Genomic DNA, 19381 nt, shown 5'->3' with positions numbered 1-19381 from the left:
GTGACTGTCTCATCTCTCTCACTATAATTATTGTCAACTACGTTGTAAACATAATGCTCAAAATTGATTCATGAAAAAGGCAGTAGGGCAACATTATTATTAAGTTGTCAACATGGTGAGAGAGATGAGGAAGTCACAGCCAGGCCGAATCAGTCCTGGCTGCTCCACCGTGTTGACAACATGATGAGAGAGATGAGACAGTCACAGCCAGGCCGAATCAGTCCTGGCTGCTCCACCGTGTTGACAACATGATGAGAGAGATGAGACAGTCACAGCCAGGCCGAATCAGTCCTGGCTGCTCCACCGTGTTGACAACATGATGAGAGTGATGAGACAGTCACAGCCAGGCCACATCAGTCTTCGCCGCACTGCCTTGTTATTGATATGGCGAGAGAAATGAGACAGTCACAGCCAGGCCTCGCCCTCGCTTTCATAAGTCGTCCCCCCGAGATAATAAGTCGTCCCCCCGACTTACTAAGTCGTCCCCCCGACTTACTAAGTCGTCCCCCCCGACTTACTAAGTCGTCCCCCCGAGATAATAAGTCGTCCCCCCGACATAATAAGTCGTCCCCCCGAGATAATAAGTCGTCCCCCCGACATAATAAGTCGTCCCCCCCGGCTTAATAAGTCGTCCCCCCGAGATAATAAGTCGTCCCCCCGACTTACCAAGTCGTCCCCCGACTTACTAACTCGTCCCCCCGACTTACTAACTCGTTCCCCCGAGATAATAAGTCGTCCCGCCGAGATTTTTTTTTTTTCGATGTCCTTTCCCAGCCACCGTAGGGGGACGAATGAAAATGAAACAGATTTTTTTTTCAAATTTTTTTTGTTTCGTTTTGTCCCCCCGACTTAATTACCGTAGTCGTCCCGCCCCGAAAAAAAAATGTCGATGTCCTTTCCCAGTCATTGTTCCTTTCGGATCTGTCGAGCCTCTTCAGAAATAGTGGATGTCCACGACTGAATTACTTTTAAATCAAGATCATCCTTTTGACTTTTGTTCACCGTAGTTGACAGAATCGGCTGTAGATAGTGTATTATAACATCCACATGTCATGCTTCCTTACCACATGAAACCTACCAAAGCTTGGTGCCAACCTGACTATGACCAGATCAGCAGTACAAAATATACAAATTATGCTATGATCCACTCGTATAAGGCTGGCACAACAAATGCAGTGACCATGACGAGCACGGCATGAAAGCACCAGAACGATTCTATTATTTAATGACATGACGTAAGTCGTTCAACTGATGTTACCAACGCTCCCAATAAAAACTGCGTATTCAAGACTCGTGGAGCTTCAAGATCAGACGCGACGAGCACAGGCCACGCCACATTTTCTAAGCACAGGCCACGCCACGCAATGGTAAGACAGATTCGGTCTTGGGCATAACTCTGGCATATCCCAACCTCCACTTCTGTAAATGAGCACACATCCAATTCCGAATTCCGATTTCCAAGAAATTTGCCGTTTTCCTCAACAACCAAGAAACCAATGACGGCTGCGCACTGAGTCATTCCTGTCCAGTCCTCGCCACATGCGAACTCCTGCTTCATTTCAGTATGCCAAGCAGTTTTTGAATTTCGTCTTACTCCAAAGATTTATCCCCCCCCCCTTCAATTCAAAATATTTACTTCATTTGTCTGCAGAAAAGACTTCGTGGCCGAACTCCACGTGTCCTTTTGTTCGTGAGGTTTAGACAGTTTCGGTTGGTTTTGGCTCTCCTAAGTGAGGTTCCGCAACACTCCCGAATGACGACGAGGAATTCTTTGTTTTTGTGACGAATTCTTTTATGATTTTGTTCGAATTCGTCAAGAACACCTCAAAAATCGCACCCTAAGCTTCTGGGCCTTTCACTCGGAACAAGTTTCCAGAGCTCGTGTTACCGTTACTATCACTTTTATCATTGCAGATGCCCCAAGCCAAGTTCTCCAATGCAACCGACCATGAATGATGTCTATCGCGAGGTGAAGGGTATGTATAGAGTGATATGTATGTGTGATTAGCTGGGGGAGAGGGTTTGAGGGGCGTGGGATGTGGGAGGTTGTCGAGGGGATGAGTATGGGTGCGGGTGTGCGCGTGTGTGTGTGTTTGGTTGATCTATGTCCTGTATTTTTTGCGTTTTCTGTGTCTTTTGCATTAGTTGTGATGTTGACTCTCCAATTCCATTTACAGAAGGTCCATTCCGCGGACTCCGTATGGAAGGCGTGTGCCAAGCAGCCGGCCGACGACGTGGCAGAGTCCAAAGCACGGTACGCTTTGTGTCTCTTGTCGGGCGCCCCTAGGGGACCCTGTCGTTCGGTTCTACGACTGAGGGGGTTCAGCATGAGGGCGTGTCGTCTTCGTTCATTTTGCCATTTCAACGCGAAAAAGAGAGGTTTTTATATTAAATAGGCCTTCCCTCTCTTACGCTGTTGAAGGGCTTAAGAAAGTTGACGACATGGTGCGGGATGGAGTCCGGGACGGTCTCCGGACTCGCCTTTGCCGTTAATCAGACGGCTCGCACTTAACTTAATGGGTTAACCCTCTATGCTCTCCGGCGGCTGTCGTAGAAGATCAGGCACTGAAGTAGATGATGTTACAACAAACAGGTGAGATTCACATTTTGTTAAGTCATTGAGGTTTGCGCAATTTTAGCTCTTTGACCGATTCTCCACTGAGATGATTGAAACATCCAGAAAAAATTTGAAAGATTATACAAGATCCTACTCCAGTTAGATCGTTACATAAAATTACGTTACGCAAAATAGCGAAGCCGGCGAAACATTTATAACTGGTCACCGTGATCTTATTATGGACTTATAGCGCGATTATGGGGTTGTAACTATTTTGCTGTATATTGTCACGAGGAAAGAAAAGCACGCGACCTAACGCCAACCTATTATGTAAGTGATAATTAGAAGGTTAGTCCAGGAAATGTTAATAAATAATCATTCCTTATCGTTTTTTGAGAACTTTTTTAAAGTATATTTTTTAATTGTAAAAAGTATATGAGACAAGACCACAATTGATTTTTTAAGCCTTTTAGCAGTTAAATTGACGCATCAAATTATGCGTGGTGTTGTGAATCTGAAATTTAGATTATGTTATAACGGACAGTCGGGCAAGTAAATGGTGAAAAATAAACTGGTGATTGACCACGGAAATTTTTTGATAATCGACAAATTAGACAGACTTTGATATTTCCACTCTTTTCAGCCAACTGGCAAAAAAAACCTCAAAACACGCCCCCTATTACCCAATTAGCAAAATTCGAAATTAATTTTTTCATCAAATCATTTCTTTATATCTGTACTTGCCACAACAAATATTTTTTCAATACCTCTCCAAATATGTACTTGAGATTTAAAAACATGCACTCGTCTAATTGATAGGCCTCGACCCTCCAACCGGCTATGAATAGTGGTCTTGTCTCATATGCCTATCTCACAAGAGTCTCTGCAATGGTCATTTTTATCACGGTAGTCTCGCGCAGCCAGACCTTCTTCACTTCTTTATAGTATGGCGCAAGCCAGGCGTTCTTTGTACTAGACGTTTTCCACCACAATGTATCTGGGCCGAAGAAACACTGCCCAAGATTACCTCGAGCTGGAGTTAAGATTAGATTATGCTAATGACTCGAGGAGCATACTTCCTCATTTTAGTTTACCCAGAATTGTGCATATCGATCGCGCGAAGCTACTCAGACTAATACCATTAGGCCCCGCGTGGTGGTGGCGCTGAGACGGCCGCTGTAATCAAGAGTGGTTGAGACACTCTAGAAGATACTTGGTGATAACAAATGACGGACCTAACCAAAATTACATTTTCGCATTGCTACAATGAAAGACCTAATACTGAAACCACATGTCTGTTGACGGTGCCTAAAGAGAGACTGGCATCGTGCCTAGTCTCTCAAAGCACAGTTAGCAGACGCCACTACAGTACAGTACCCCCTCACACTCAGAAACCACCAACGCCCACCCCTTCCTGCTACCTTAATATTTCTGATTTATTCAATACATCCACTGTAAGATCTTTTCCCACTGAATCCGTTTCCATTTACAGCATCGATGGAAAGACCACCTCCCAATGGAAGGAAGAGGGTCGGTGCGATGGGGCATGCTCGAGGAGGGCTGAAGATGCACGATCGTGGCGTGACAGACGTCTGGGGATGGATTCGGACGCGAGCAAGATGTGTGCCGCATGGTAACTTCATTTCATTATTTTTGAACCCAATTTTAAAAATTATGAGCGATTTAAATCGTTAAGATTCTTTTCAGGAAGAGCATCCGGGAGACCAGTGCGAACCAGAGCCAAGAACACCGCAGAGAGCCCAGCGTGACGCAGACCCCACTATACAGAGGTTTGAACATGATCCCAGTTTGAACACGACAAAGACTTGGTGAGTAGATAGAGGTGAATTTAGCTCTCATCACAGTGAGCATACACAGGCAAAAATATATATATAGATCCTATATAGATTTTGTGTTTACCATTTCTATATAGCTTTACAGATTCTCTATAGAAATTTCTGCCTGTGTAGTTGTTGGTGCTTGAAGGAGTAGGCTGACATGACCTTGCCCAGGGAAGCAAAACGGTACCATTAGAACCGTTCATTTTGGATTGATCCCTTAGGACCATTTTATTGGATGCCAGATATTCGAGTGATCAACTGAGCCATTCAATTGGTTGACCGCCATTTCCCGTAATTTGAAAGCGCATCCACTATACCATACTATGCAGCACAGCTTGTTTACAAATTGTCTTGACGTCTTCAAATATCTGCCGTGACCTTGACTTTCAGGACAACAGCCGTGCCCGGCCACCTGACACGATCCTGCCAAGGGAAGCGGTTGTGCCGTTATCTTTTGATCGATCCCGAACGGCCAGACAGCCGATGGAGAATGCTGCAGTGTTACTTCAGGTAAGCGGCCAGACAGCCGATGGAGAATGCTGCAGTGTTACTTCAGGTAAGCAGTAGAACCTATTTACTTGACACTTGAAAATCAAAGATTGATCTGCTCGGAGTAATCAGCTCCTTGAAAAGTTTCATTTGAAAATAATGAGAATGCTCTAAACATGCAAACTGTAGCAAGCGACGTCGGGACAAAGGCTGAAGAGCCCTTACCATGAAACTGCAGTTGTATGGAATGCTAAAATACAACGAAAGGAGACGTGCAGCAAAGGGTTTCAGTGGGGGAAACTTAGAAAAACGTGTCAAATCTTTTTTTCAGTATTCCCAAAAGATGGGTAACACCAGAAAAAGGGAACCACTCGGCTCGAACTGCTGGAAATGACACAGAAGTGGAAGTCCTCGTCCGGAGCCGGCATCACCACATCCAGGTCACAGGATATTCATCACCACGACCAGGGCGTCGCTCCAACTGCTGGAAATGACACTCTCAAGGATGTGCATTGTAAGTGGAGGTAAGAATCACAACGTACATGTACATGTTTCAAGTCAATACCTATATTACAACAGTGGGGCGATTGTCTGACTCTATATACGCTCTAAACTCGGCAGATATATAACATAACGTCTGGACAAAAGCTGATAACTTGCAAGTTAAAGGGGTTATTTAAAGACACCTCCGTCCACCCATTTAAGAAAATGGAAATTGCAGCCAGGTTCAACAGAAAAGATGATAAGTTGTTAAGATGGGCTTCTTTGCCAATGACGATGTTCATTTTGAAGACACTTCTCGCACTGTATGAAGATTTGCAATGGTTTGATACTTTTGTAGGTTGCAGAGAGTTTGCACCACCACACCCAGTCCTGGATGGAAACAGAATTTATGATCTAATGAAATGGAAGACCGCAATTGTCCTGAGATGACGAGGTTAAGTAGAAGTGAGTTAGCCTTTAGGGCTGAGTGTAAGAGCCTAAAACGGCCAGCTGACATGACCTTCCAAAGGAAAGTAAAATTTGTGCCATTCGAGCTTCCGATTGATCACCTCTACATCCACCCAGTAGATGAACACCATACTCTGAGTAATGTTGCAGTATGTTATAACAACAAAGATATCAAATACATTTCCAACTTCAAAAATTCTAAAGGTTAGTTATGGAGTGTCTGCAAGAAGCACTTGAATACGCCGACCAATTTCATCTGATTGGCAATGTACTTTTATTTTCAGTTGTCCACAGACGTGCACGGATAATGAAAGTCTTGTACATCCAGGGGACGGCAGAGGTATCCAGGGGCTCAGTACGCATACCAATTCTGGAACAGACTCTCTATCTAACTGTGTCAAGCTTTCGCTCGGACTGTGAATATCTCGATAACACACGTGTTTATATGCATAGACGTTTTCATCGCGTATCGTATTCTTAAACGCAAACACAATTCTTAGTTCAGATTGAATCGCAAACGAAGGATTCGCGAAAGCCACGGACCATCGCTAGACTATTTTATTTTCTTCACTCAGATTGAACTGTTGAAAATGTGGATTATATTTATGTACTTCATTTGAACCACAAACGAAGGATTTGGACAAGATGCGTACCTCTAACCCCTTCATTTGACGAGACGTGATACCAATCCCACAAGCACTGGATGACGGCATGCTTCAGGAATCTCTTTACGACTGATGCCATGTGACGACGGGGGCACATCTTGAAGGTAATGCAAACAGATATACACTATCTCGGGAACTATAACACCAGATAACTCCATTCTGAACCAGACTTCCAATAACGACCTGACCAGCCTAGGCCTGGACCTCAAGTTCTGCTATTTGACCAGGTGTGACTGATATGCCTTTCTCGGCATTTGCTAGGGTCATGAATATTCACCATTAAGGTGGGCCTAGTGACTTCTCATTGTCTGGTGTTATAGTTCCGGATCCGAAGATAAGAGTATTTCGATATTATCAGAACAAGCCTATTTGGGTGAATACCACATAATCGTGTAATCTCCAGCCTTCCAGAAAGCTAGCAACACCAACAACCGAACTTCTGATCTTGAAATGTAAATTCTAGCATTTCAAGTCTCGCTGAGACAGCTGTGAATCATTCGATAAACGTACAATTGCAACAAGGCTCACATGGATGATTTCATGAGAAAACAGCACGCTGATTACACACATAACAAATCAGTAGTTAAACGTAATGTATTATTCATGTAAAACCTCAAAGTCTAGTCTAACTTTGTACCAATCGTATAAAGCATGACCAAGAACGTGCATAAGCAAAATTTTCGCCAATTTTTCTGCTAGCCATTTTCAGGCTTACTTTGCGTGAATCTCTTTGAAATGATCTGTGGGCATTGAGCTTTTCATCTATTGCACTGTCTGTGATACATAATGTGTTTTTCTTTTCAGCAAGATGACACAATGGATGTGGAACCCTCGGCCCCTGAACGATTGTCGCTATGGGAGTCATAAGCAACAGACTTTCTCTGGTGTAGTATTGTACATTCGCTACATGTAGGCCTCTGCAGAAGGATACGTTGTATTTTATCGAAATATCTGATTGAAAGGTGGTTTCATTGCAAATCTCAATATCATCCGATGGTAAAAAGCCTACTTCCATTTTTGTGGCTGTGACAAAATGTCTGAACACATTTGGAACGTCTTTAAAAGACTTTCCATCAGTCATCGTCAGTCACTCCTCCTAGATGATTGTTGATTAAGAACCAGAACCAGATCCAAATAAGTCAAGGTTCTGATGTACCAGGTCAAAATTTACTATCGAGCTGTTAAAAGTTACTTCATTTTTCTCCGAAATCACCAAATTGATCAGATATTTCAATTTTCCCATCGAATAAGACATGGGGTCCACGTGATTCTGGTTGGTTCGACCCCAGCCAACCAGAACATGTGTTGTCTTTGATGGAACCGTAGGCCTTATGAACTTTCTCGATCCATTCAGTACCACGAATACCTGAATACACGAATGCGTTTATTCCAATCAGCTTCCGATACCTGATAGTGCCGGTCTCCATTTGGGACAGATATGAAATTGACAAACTCTAGCCTCCATTTTATACAAGTATTTTAAATTTCCTTAAACACGGTAATTATCCGGGTGCCTTTCATTCTTGGTTTCATCAATGATATGATAACAAAGGTTATCCCCAAGACCAAAACAAATGCAAAAGAATCGGGCAAATTCATTTCCAAATTTTGAGATTTCGTTGAAATATTTTGTTGATTGAAATTTTTCCAAAATATTCCAAATTGATGTTGGTTCCTGACCCTGCGGTCAAGTGGAAGAGGAGCTCAGTCTTTTCATGATAATTAGTCCAGAAAGATTCATCTTGTTTCTTCCTGTGAGTTATAAAGATAACAACTGCCCCATCAAGAAGTTTCCTGTGGTACAGAATGGGTCAAGCAAGCTGTCGCCAACATCAACGTCAATGTCTGACGTTTTATGTATTAATTTGTTATGTTTGTATAATGATACAATATCTGAAATTTACATATATAGCCATAATACATGTAAAGGTGAATTCAAAAAGTTACTTCTATTGTTAAACTCGTCCAAAGCAACCGCTTTTGTCATGCAAATGAGAAGACTGATCTGAACGCCTGATCTAGAGGGATTCTTTTGTCATGCAAATGAGATCACAGCACGGTCCTGTTGAACATGACGAAATTGGTTCTTTTGTTATTTAAATAACCCACTAACCGATGTCGTGCTGTTTCGGATCAATGAGGTCAAGGTTCGTGACCTGAATACACCACAGTAGTTCACCTTGCTTGCATTTACAATGGTTGTCGCTGCATGCGACTCAATTTATGTTTTTCCTGATCAGAAACTATGTAGATATTCTAGTGGAAAATGGTTTCCCAAACAAAATGCACAGTCCGGTTGAAAACATCTTATGTTTATGTTCAAGACGGCATGCATAACAATGTGTCCCAAAAGTGTTACATGTATCAATGGCTCTTTGCATTATTTTAGAAATTTTGAATTTCACAAATTTTGAATTTCACACTATTTATTGAGTTGTTCCTCGGAGTTGTCTTTAGTCTCTATCAAACTGGCTTTGCCGGCAAGTTCCTCATAAAGCGATCGTTCCAAATCAGTCTAGGACATCACACCGACTTGATGTCTCCACCTGAACGATGGAAGACAAGGTTATCAACCAGTCTAGGACATCACACCGACTTGATGTCTCCGCCTGAACGATGGAAGACAAGGGTATCAACCAGTCTAGGACATCACACCGACTTGATGTCTCCGCCTGAACGATGGAAGACAATGGTCACAACCAGTCTAGGACATCACATCGACTTGATGCCTCATCCTGAACGATGGAAGACAATGGTCACAACCAGTCTAGGACATCACACCGACTTGATGCCTCATCCTGAACGATGGAAGACAATGGTCACAACCAGTCTAGGACATCACACCGACTTGATGCCTCATCCTGAACGATGGAAGACAATGGTCACAACCAGTCTAGGACATCACACTGACTTGATGTCTCCGCCTGAACGAAGACAAGGGTATCAACCAGTCTAGGACATCACATCGACTTGATGTCTCCGCCTGAACGATGGAAGACAAGGGTATCAACCAGTCTAGGACATCACACCGACTTGATGTCTCCGCCTGAACGATGGAAGACAATAGTCACAACCAATCTAGGACATCACACCGACTTGATGTCTCCGCCTGAACGATGGAAGACAATGGTATCAACCAGTCTAGGACATCTCACTGATTTGATGTCTCTGCCTGAACGATGGAAGACAATGGTATCAACCAGTCTAGGACATCACACCGACTTGATGTCTCCGCCTGAACGATGGAAGACAAGGGTATCAACCAGTCTAGGACATCACACCGACTTGATGTCTCCGCCTGAACGATGGAAGACAAGGGTATCAACCAGTCTAGGACATCACACCGACTTGATGTCTCCGCCTGAACGATGGAAGACAAGGGTATCAACCAGTCTAGGACATCACACCGACTTGATGTCTCCGCCTGAACGATGGAAGACAAGGGTATCAACCAGTCTAGGACATCACACCGACTTGATGTCTCCGCCTGAACGATGGAAGACAATGGTATCAACCAGTCTAGGACATCACACCGACTTGATGTCTCCGCCTGAACGATGGAAGACAAGGGTATCAACCAGTCTAGGACATCACACCGACTTGATGTCTCCGCCTGAACGATGGAAGACAATAGTCACAACCAGTCTAGGACATCACACCGACTTGATGTCTCCGCCTGAACGATGGAAGACAAGGGTATCAACCAGTCTAGGACATCACACCGACTTGATGTCTCTGCCTGAACGATGGAAGAAAATGGTCACAACCAGTCTAGGACATCACATCGACTTGATGCCTCATCCTGAACGATGGAAGACAATGGTCACAACCAGTCTAGGACATCACACCGACTTGATGCCTCAGCCTAAACGATGGAAGACAATGGTATCAACCAGTCTAGGACATCACACCGACATGATGTCTCCGCCTGAACGATGGAAGACAATGGTCACAACCAGTCTAGGACATCACACCGACTTGATGTCTCTGCCTGAACGATGGAAGACAATGGTCACAACCAGTCTAGGACATCACACCGACTTGATGCCTCCGCCTGAACGATGGAAGACAATGGTCACAACCAGTCTAGGACATCACACCGACTTGATGTCTCCGCCTGAACGATGGAAGACAAGGGTATAAACCAGTCTAGGACATCACACCGACTTGATGTCTCCGCCTGAACGATGGAAGACAAGGGTATCAACCAGTCTACGACATCACACCGACTTGATGTCTCCGCCTGAACGATGGAAGACAAGGGTATCAACCAGTCTACGACATCACACCGACTTGATGTCTCCACCTGAACGATGGAAGACAAGGGTATCAACCAGTCTAGGACATCACACCGACTTGATGTCTCCGCCTGAACGATGGAAGACAATGGTATCAACCAGTCTAGGACATCACACCGACTTGATGTCTCCGCCTAAACGATGGAAGACAATGGTCACAACCAGTCTAGGACATCACACCGACATGATGTCTCCGCCTGAACGATGGAAGACAAGGGTATCAACCAGTCTAGGACATCACACCGACTTGATGTCTCCGCCTGAACGATGGAAGACAAGGGTATCAACCAGTCTAGGACATCACACCGACTTGATGTCTCCGCCTGAACGATGGAAGACAAGGGTATCAACCAGTCTACGACATCACACCGACTTGATGTCTCCGCCTGAACGATGGAAGACAAGGGTATCAACCAGTCTAGGACATCACACCGACTTGATGTCTCCACCTGAACGATGGAAGACAAGGGTATCAACCAGTCTAGGACATCACATCGACTTGATGTCTCCGCCTGAACGATGGAAGACAAGGGTATCAACCAGTCTAGGACATCACACCGACTTGATGTCTCCGCCTGAACGATGGAAGACAAGGGTATCAACCAGTCTAGGACATCACACCGACTTGATGTCTCCGCCTGAACGATGGAAGACAAGGGTATCAACCATTCTAGGACATCACACCGACTTGATGTCTCCACCTGAACGATGGAAGACAAGGGTATCAACCAGTCTAGGACATCACATCGACTTGATGTCTCCGCCTGAACGATGGAAGACAATGGTATCAACCAGTCTAGGACATCACACCGACTTGATGTCTCCGCCTGAACGATGGAAGACAAGGGTATCAACCAGTCTAGGACATCACACCGACTTGATGTCTCCGCCTGAACGATGGAAGACAAGGGTATCAACCAGTCTAGGACATCTCACCGACTTGATGTCTCCACCTGAACGATGGAAGACAAGGGTATCAACCAGTCTAGGACATCACATCGACTTGATGTCTCCGCCTGAACGATGGAAGACAAGGGTATCAACCAGTCTAGGACATCACATCGACTTGATGTCTCCGCCTGAACGATGGAAGACAAGGGTATCAACCAGTCTAGGACATCACATCGACTTGATGTCTCCGCCTGAACGAAGACAAGGGTATCAACCAGTCTAGGACATCACATCGACTTGATGTCTCCGCCTGAACGATGGAAGACAAGGGTATCAACCAGTCTAGGACATCACACCGACTTGATGTCTCCGCCTGAACGATGGAAGACAATGGTCACAACCAGTCTAGGACATCACACCGACTTGATGCCTCATCCTGAACGATGGAAGACAATGGTCACAACCAGTCTAGGACATCACACCGACTTGATCTCCGCCTGAACGATGGAAGACAATGGTATTAACCAGTCTAGGACATCACACCGACTTGATGTCTCTGCCTGAACGATGGAAGACAAGGGTATCAACCAGTCTACGACATCACACCGACTTGATGTCTCCGCCTGAACGATGGAAGACAAGGGTATCAACCAGTCTACGACATCACACCGACTTGATGTCTCCGCCTGAACGAAGACAAGGGTATCAACCAGTCTAGGACATCACATCGACTTGATGTCTCCGCCTGAACGATGGAAGACAAGGGTATCAACCAGTCTAGGACATCACACCGACTTGATGTCTCCGCCTGAACGATGGAAGACAATAGTCACAACCAGTCTAGGACATCACGCCGACTTGATCTCCGCCTGAACGATGGAAGACAATGGTATTAACCAGTCTAGGACATCACACCGACTTGATGCCTCAGCCTAAACGATGGAAGACAATGGTATCAACCAGTCTAGGACATCACACCGACATGATGTCTCCGCCTGAACGATGGAAGACAATGGTCACAACCAGTCTAGGACATCACACCGACTTGATGTCTCTGCCTGAACGATGGAAGACAATGGTCACAACCAGTCTAGGACATCACACCGACTTGATGCCTCCGCCTGAACGATGGAAGACAATGGTCACAACCAGTCTAGGACATCACACCGACTTGATGTCTCCGCCTGAACGATGGAAGACAAGGGTATAAACCAGTCTAGGACATCACACCGACTTGATGTCTCCGCCTGAACGATGGAAGACAAGGGTATCAACCAGTCTACGACATCACACCGACTTGATGTCTCCGCCTGAACGATGGAAGACAAGGGTATCAACCAGTCTAGGACATCACATCGACTTGATGTCTCCGCCTGAACGATGGAAGACAATGGTCACAACCAGTCTAGGACATCACATCGACTTGATGTCTCCGCCTAAACGATGGAAGACAATGGTCACAACCAGTCTAGGACATCACACCGACATGATGTCTCCGCCTGAACGATGGAAGACAAGGGTATCAACCAGTCTAGGACATCACACCGACTTGATGTCTCCGCCTGAACGATGGAAGACAAGGGTATCAACCAGTCTAGGACATCACACCGACTTGATGTCTCCACCTGAACGATGGAAGACAAGGGTATCAACCAGTCTAGGACATCACACCGACTTGATGTCTCCGCCTGAACGATGGAAGACAAGGGTATCAACCAGTCTACGACATCACACCGACTTGATGTCTCCGCCTGAACGATGGAAGACAAGGGTATCAACCAGTCTAGGACATCACACCGACTTGATGTCTCCGCCTGAACGATGGAAGACAAGGGTATCAACCAGTCTAGGACATCACACCGACTTGATGTCTCCGCCTGAACGATGGAAGACAATGGTCACAACCAGTCTAGGACATCACACCGACTTGATGCCTCATCCTGAACGATGGAAGACAATGGTCACAACCAGTCTAGGACATCACACCGACTTGATCTCCGCCTGAACGATGGAAGACAAGGGTATCAACCAGTCTAGGACATCACACCGACTTGATGTCTCCGCCTGAACGATGGAAGACAAGGGTATCAACCAGTCTACGACATCACACCGACTTGATGTCTCCGCCTGAACGATGGAAGACAAGGGTATCAACCAGTCTAGGACATCACACCGACTTGATGTCTCCGCCTGAACGATGGAAGACAAGGGTATCAACCAGTCTAGGACATCACACCGACTTGATGTCTCCGCCTGAACGATGGAAGACAATGGTCACAACCAGTCTAGGACATCACACCGACTTGATGCCTCATCCTGAACGATGGAAGACAATGGTCACAACCAGTCTAGGACATCACACCGACTTGATCTCCGCCTGAACGATGGAAGACAAGGGTATCAACCAGTCTAGGACATCACACCGACTTGATGTCTCCGCCTGAACGATGGAAGACAAGGGTATCAACCAGTCTACGACATCACACCGACTTGATGTCTCCGCCTGAACGAAGACAAGGGTATCAACCAGTCTAGGACATCACATCGACTTGATGTCTCCGCCTGAACGATGGAAGACAATGGTCACAACCAGTCTAGGACATCACACCGACTTGATGTCTCCGCCTGAACGATGGAAGACAAGGGTATCAACCAGTCTAGGACATCACACCGACTTGATGTCTCCGCCTGAACGATGGAAGACAAGGGTATCAACCAGTCTAGGACATAACACCGACTTGATGTCTCCGCCTGAACGATGGAAGACAATAGTCACAACCAGTCTAGGACATCACACCGACTTGATGTCTCCGCCTGAACGATGGAAGACAATGGTATCAACCAGTCTAGGACATCTCACTGATTTGATGTCTCCGCCTGAACGATGGAAGACAAGGGTATCAACCAGTCTAGGACATCACACCGACTTGATCTCCGCCTGAACGATGGAAGACAATGGTATTAACCAGTCTAGGACATCACACCGACTTGATGTCTCTGCCTGAACGATGGAAGACAAGGGTATCAACCAGTCTAGGACATCACACCGACTTGATGTCTCCGCCTGAACGATGGAAGACAAGGGTATCAACCAGTCTACGACATCACACCGACTTGATGTCTCCGCCTGAACGATGGAAGACAAGGGTATCAACCAGTCTAGGACATCACACCGACTTGATGCCTCAGCCTAAACGATGGAAGACAATGGTATGAACCAGTCTAGGACATCACACCGACATGATGTCTCCGCCTGAACGATGGAAGACAATGGTCACAACCAGTCTAGGACATCACACCGACTTGATGTCTCTGCCTGAACGATGGAAGACAATGGTCACAACCAGTCTAGGACATCACACCGACTTGATGCCTCCGCCTGAACGATGGAAGACAATGGTCACAACCAGTCTAGGACATCACACCGACTTGATGTCTCCGCCTGAACGATGGAAGACAAGGGTATAAACCAGTCTAGGACATCACACCGACTTGATGTCTCCGCCTGAACGATGGAAGACAAGGGTATCAACCAGTCTAGGACATCACATCGACTTGATGTCTCCGCCTGAACGATGGAAGACAATGGTATCAACCAGTCTAGGACATCACACCGACTTGATGTCTCCGCCTAAACGATGGAAGACAATGGTCACAACCAGTCTAGGACATCACACCGACATGATGTCTCCGCCTGAACGATGGAAGACAAGGGTATCAACCAGTCTAGGACATCACACCGACTTGATGTCTCCGCCTGAACGATGGAAGACAAGGTTATCAACCAGTCTAGGACATCACACCGACTTGATGTCTCCGCCTGAACGATGGAAGACAAGGGTATCAACCAGTCTAGGACATCACACCGACTTGATGTCTCCACCTGAACGATGGAAGACAAGGGTATCAACCAGTCTAGGACATCACACCGACTTGATGTCTCCGCCTGAACGATGGAAGACAAGGGTATCAACCAGTCTAGGACATCACACCGACTTGATGTCTCCGCCTGAACGATGGAAGACAATGGTCACAACCAGTCTAGGACATCACACCGACTTGATGCCTCATCCTGAACGATGGAAGACAATGGTCACAACCAGTCTAGGACATCACACCGACTTGATCTCCGCCTGAACGATGGAAGACAAGGGTATCAACCAGTCTAGGACATCACACCGACTTGATGTCTCCGCCTGAACGATGGAAGACAAGGGTATCAACCAGTCTACGACATCACACCGACTTGATGTCTCCGCCTGAACGAAGACAAGGGTATCAACCAGTCTAGGACATCACATCGACTTGATGTCTCCGCCTGAACGATGGAAGACAAGGGTATCAACCAGTCTAGGACATCACACCGACTTGATGTCTCCGCCTGAACGATGGAAGACAATAGTCACAACCAGTCTAGGACATCACACCGACTTGATGTCTCCGCCTGAACGATGGAAGACAATGGTATCAACCAGTCTAGGACATCTCACTGATTTGATGTCTCCGCCTGAACGATGGAAGACAAGGGTATCAACCAGTCTAGGACATCACACCGACTTGATGTCTCCGCCTGAACGATGGAAGACAAGGGTATCAACCAGTCTAGGACATCACACCGACTTGATGTCTCCACCTGAACGATGGAAGACAATGGTATCAACTAGTCTAGGACATCACACCGACTTGATGTCTCCGCCTGAACGATGGAAGACAAGGGTATAAACCAGTCTAGGACATCACACCGACTTGATGTCTCCGCCTGAACGATGGAAGACAAGGGTATAAACCAGTCTAGGACATCACACCGACTTGATGTCTCCGCCTGAACGATGGAAGACAAGGGTATAAACCAGTCTAGGACATCACACCGACTTGATGTCTCCGCCTGAACGATGGAAGACAAGGGTATCAACCAGTCTAGGACATGACACCGACTTGATGTCTCCGCCTGAACGATGGAAGACAAGGGTATAAACCAGTCTAGGACATCACACCGACTTGATGTCTCCGCCTGAACGATGGAAGACAAGGGTATCAACCAGTCTACGACATCACACCGACTTGATGTCTCCGCCTGAACGAAGACAAGGGTATCAACCAGTCTAGGACATCACATCGACTTGATGTCTCCGCCTGAACGATGGAAGACAAGGGTATCAACCAGTCTAGGACATCACACCGACTTGATGTCTCCGCCTGAACGATGGAAGACAATGGTATCAACCAGTCTAGGACATCACACCGACTTGATGTCTCCGCCTGAACGATGGAAGACAAGGGTATCAACCAGTCTACGACATCACACCGACTTGATGTCTCCGCCTGAACGAAGACAAGGGTATCAACCAGTCTAGGACATCACATCGACTTGATGTCTCCGCCTGAACGATGGAAGACAAGGGTATCAACCAGTCTAGGACATCACACCGACTTGATGTCTCCGCCTGAACGATGGAAGACAATAGTCACAACCAGTCTAGGACATCACACCGACTTGATGTCTCCGCCTGAACGATGGAAGACAAGGGTATCAACCAGTCTAGGACATCACACCGACTTGATGTCTCCGCCTGAACGATGGAAGACAAGGGTATCAACCAGTCTAGGACATCACACCGACTTGATGTCTCCGCCTGAACGATGGAAGACAATGGTCACAACCAGTCTACGACATCACACCGACTTGATGTCTCCGCCTGAACGATGGAAGACAAGGGTATCAACCAGTCTAGGACATCACACCGACTTGATGTCTCCGCCTGAACGATGGAAGACAATGGTCACAACCAGTCTAGGACATCACACCGACTTGATGTCTCCGCCTGAACGATGGAAGACAATGGTCACAACCAGTCTAGGACATCACACCGACTTGATGTCTCCGCCTGAACGATGGAAGACAATGGTCACAACCAGTCTAGGACATCGCACCGACTTGATCTCCGCCTGAACGATGGAAGACAATGGTATCAACCAGTCTAGGACATCACACCGACTTGATGTCTCCGCCTGAACGATGGAAGACAAGGGTATCAACCAGTCTAGGACATCACATCGACTTGATGTCTCCGCCTGAACGATGGAAGACAAGGGTATCAACCAGTCTACGACATCACACCGACTTGATGTCTCCGCCTGAACGATGGAAGGCAATGGTCACAACCAGTCTAGGACATCACACCGACTTGATGTCTCCGCCTGAACGATGGAAGACAAGGGTATCAACCAGTCTAGGACATCACACCGACTTGATGTCTCAGCCTGAACGATGGAAGACAAGGGTATCAACCAGTCTAGGACATCACACCGACTTGATGTCTCCGCCTGAACGATGGAAGACAAGGGTATCAACCAGTCTAGGACATCACACCGACTTGATGTCTCCGCCTGAACGATGGAAGACAAGGGTATCAACCAGTCTAGGACATCACATCGACTTGATGTCTCCGCCTGAACGATGGAAGACAATGGTCACAACCAGTCTAGGACATCACACCGACTTGATGTCTCCGCCTGAACGATGGAAGACAATGGTCACAACCAGTCTAGGACATCGCACCGACTTGATCTCCGCCTGAACGATGGAAGACAATGGTATCAAACAGTCTAGGACATCACACCGACTTGATGTCTCCGCCTGAACGATGGAAGACAAGGGTATCAACCAGTCTAGGACATCACACCGACTTGATGTCTCCGCCTGAACGATGGAAGACAAGGGTATCAACCAGTCTACGACATCACACCGACTTGATGTCTCCGCCTGAACGAAGACAAGGGTATCAACCAGTCTAGGACATCACATCGACTTGATGTCTCCGCCTGAACGATGGAAGACAAGGGTATCAACCAGTCTAGGACATCACACCGACTTGATGTCTCCGCCTGAACGATGGAAGACAAGGGTATCAACCAGTCTAGGACATCACACCGACTTGATGTCTCCGCCTGAACGATGGAAGACAATAGTCACAACCAGTCTAGGACATCACACCGACTTGATGTCTCCGCCTGAACGATGGAAGACAATGGTATCAACCAGTCTAGGACATCACACTGACTTGATGTCTCCGCCTGAACGATGGAAGACAAGGGTATCAACCAGTCTAGGACATCACACCGACTTGATGTCTCCGCCTGAACGATGGAAGGCAATGGTCACAACCAGTCTAGGACATCACACCGACTTGATGCCTCATCCTGAACGATGGAAGACAATGGTCACAACCAGTCTAGGACATCACACCGACTTGATCTCCGCCTGAACGATGGAAGACAATGGTATCAACTAGTCTAGGACATCACACCGACTTGATGTCTCCGCCTGAACGATGGAAGACAATGGTATCAACCAGTCTAGGACATCACACCGACTTGATGTCTCCGCCTGAACGATGGAAGACAAGGGTATCAACCAGTCTACGACATCACACCGACTTGATGTCTCCGCCTGAACGATGGAAGACAAGGGTATCAACCAGTCTACGACATCACACCGACTTGATGTCTCCGCCTGAACGATGGAAGACAAGGGTATCAACCAGTCTAGGACATCACATCGACTTGATGTCTCCGCCTGAACGATGGAAGACAAGGGTATCAACCAGTCTACGACATCACACCGACTTGATGTCTCCGCCTGAACGATGGAAGACAAGGGTATCAACCAGTCTAGGACATCACATCGAC

General features: G+C 46.6%; 1 protein-coding gene across 2 annotated transcripts; it reads left to right on the top strand.

Moving 5' to 3' along the window:
• The first annotated feature begins 1020 nt into the window (after positions 1 to 1020).
• Positions 1021 to 8936, top strand: LOC135493494 (uncharacterized). 2 transcript variants are annotated; one of them, XM_064780867.1, is made up of 10 exons: positions 1021 to 1367; positions 1915 to 1976; positions 2178 to 2593; positions 4050 to 4190; positions 4265 to 4386; positions 4789 to 4954; positions 5219 to 5411; positions 5729 to 5835; positions 6123 to 6607; positions 7308 to 8936. In XM_064780867.1, exons 3-5 carry the CDS (start codon positions 2532 to 2534, stop codon positions 4368 to 4370), a joined length of 309 nt encoding a protein of 102 aa, XP_064636937.1. In that variant the 5' UTR covers positions 1021 to 1367; positions 1915 to 1976; positions 2178 to 2531; the 3' UTR covers positions 4371 to 4386; positions 4789 to 4954; positions 5219 to 5411; positions 5729 to 5835; positions 6123 to 6607; positions 7308 to 8936. The 2 variants fall into 2 exon arrangements, with proteins under 2 accessions (XP_064636937.1, XP_064636936.1); XM_064780866.1 differs by having other exon boundaries at positions 1044 to 1367; positions 4789 to 4908.
• Positions 8937 to 19381: the final 10445 nt, after the last annotated feature.

This window comes from Lineus longissimus, chromosome 9 (genome assembly GCF_910592395.1).
Source record: "Lineus longissimus chromosome 9, tnLinLong1.2, whole genome shotgun sequence".
Lineage (NCBI taxonomy): Eukaryota > Metazoa > Nemertea > Pilidiophora > Heteronemertea > Lineidae > Lineus > Lineus longissimus.
This window is presented reverse-complemented; position numbering and strand designations above follow the sequence as displayed.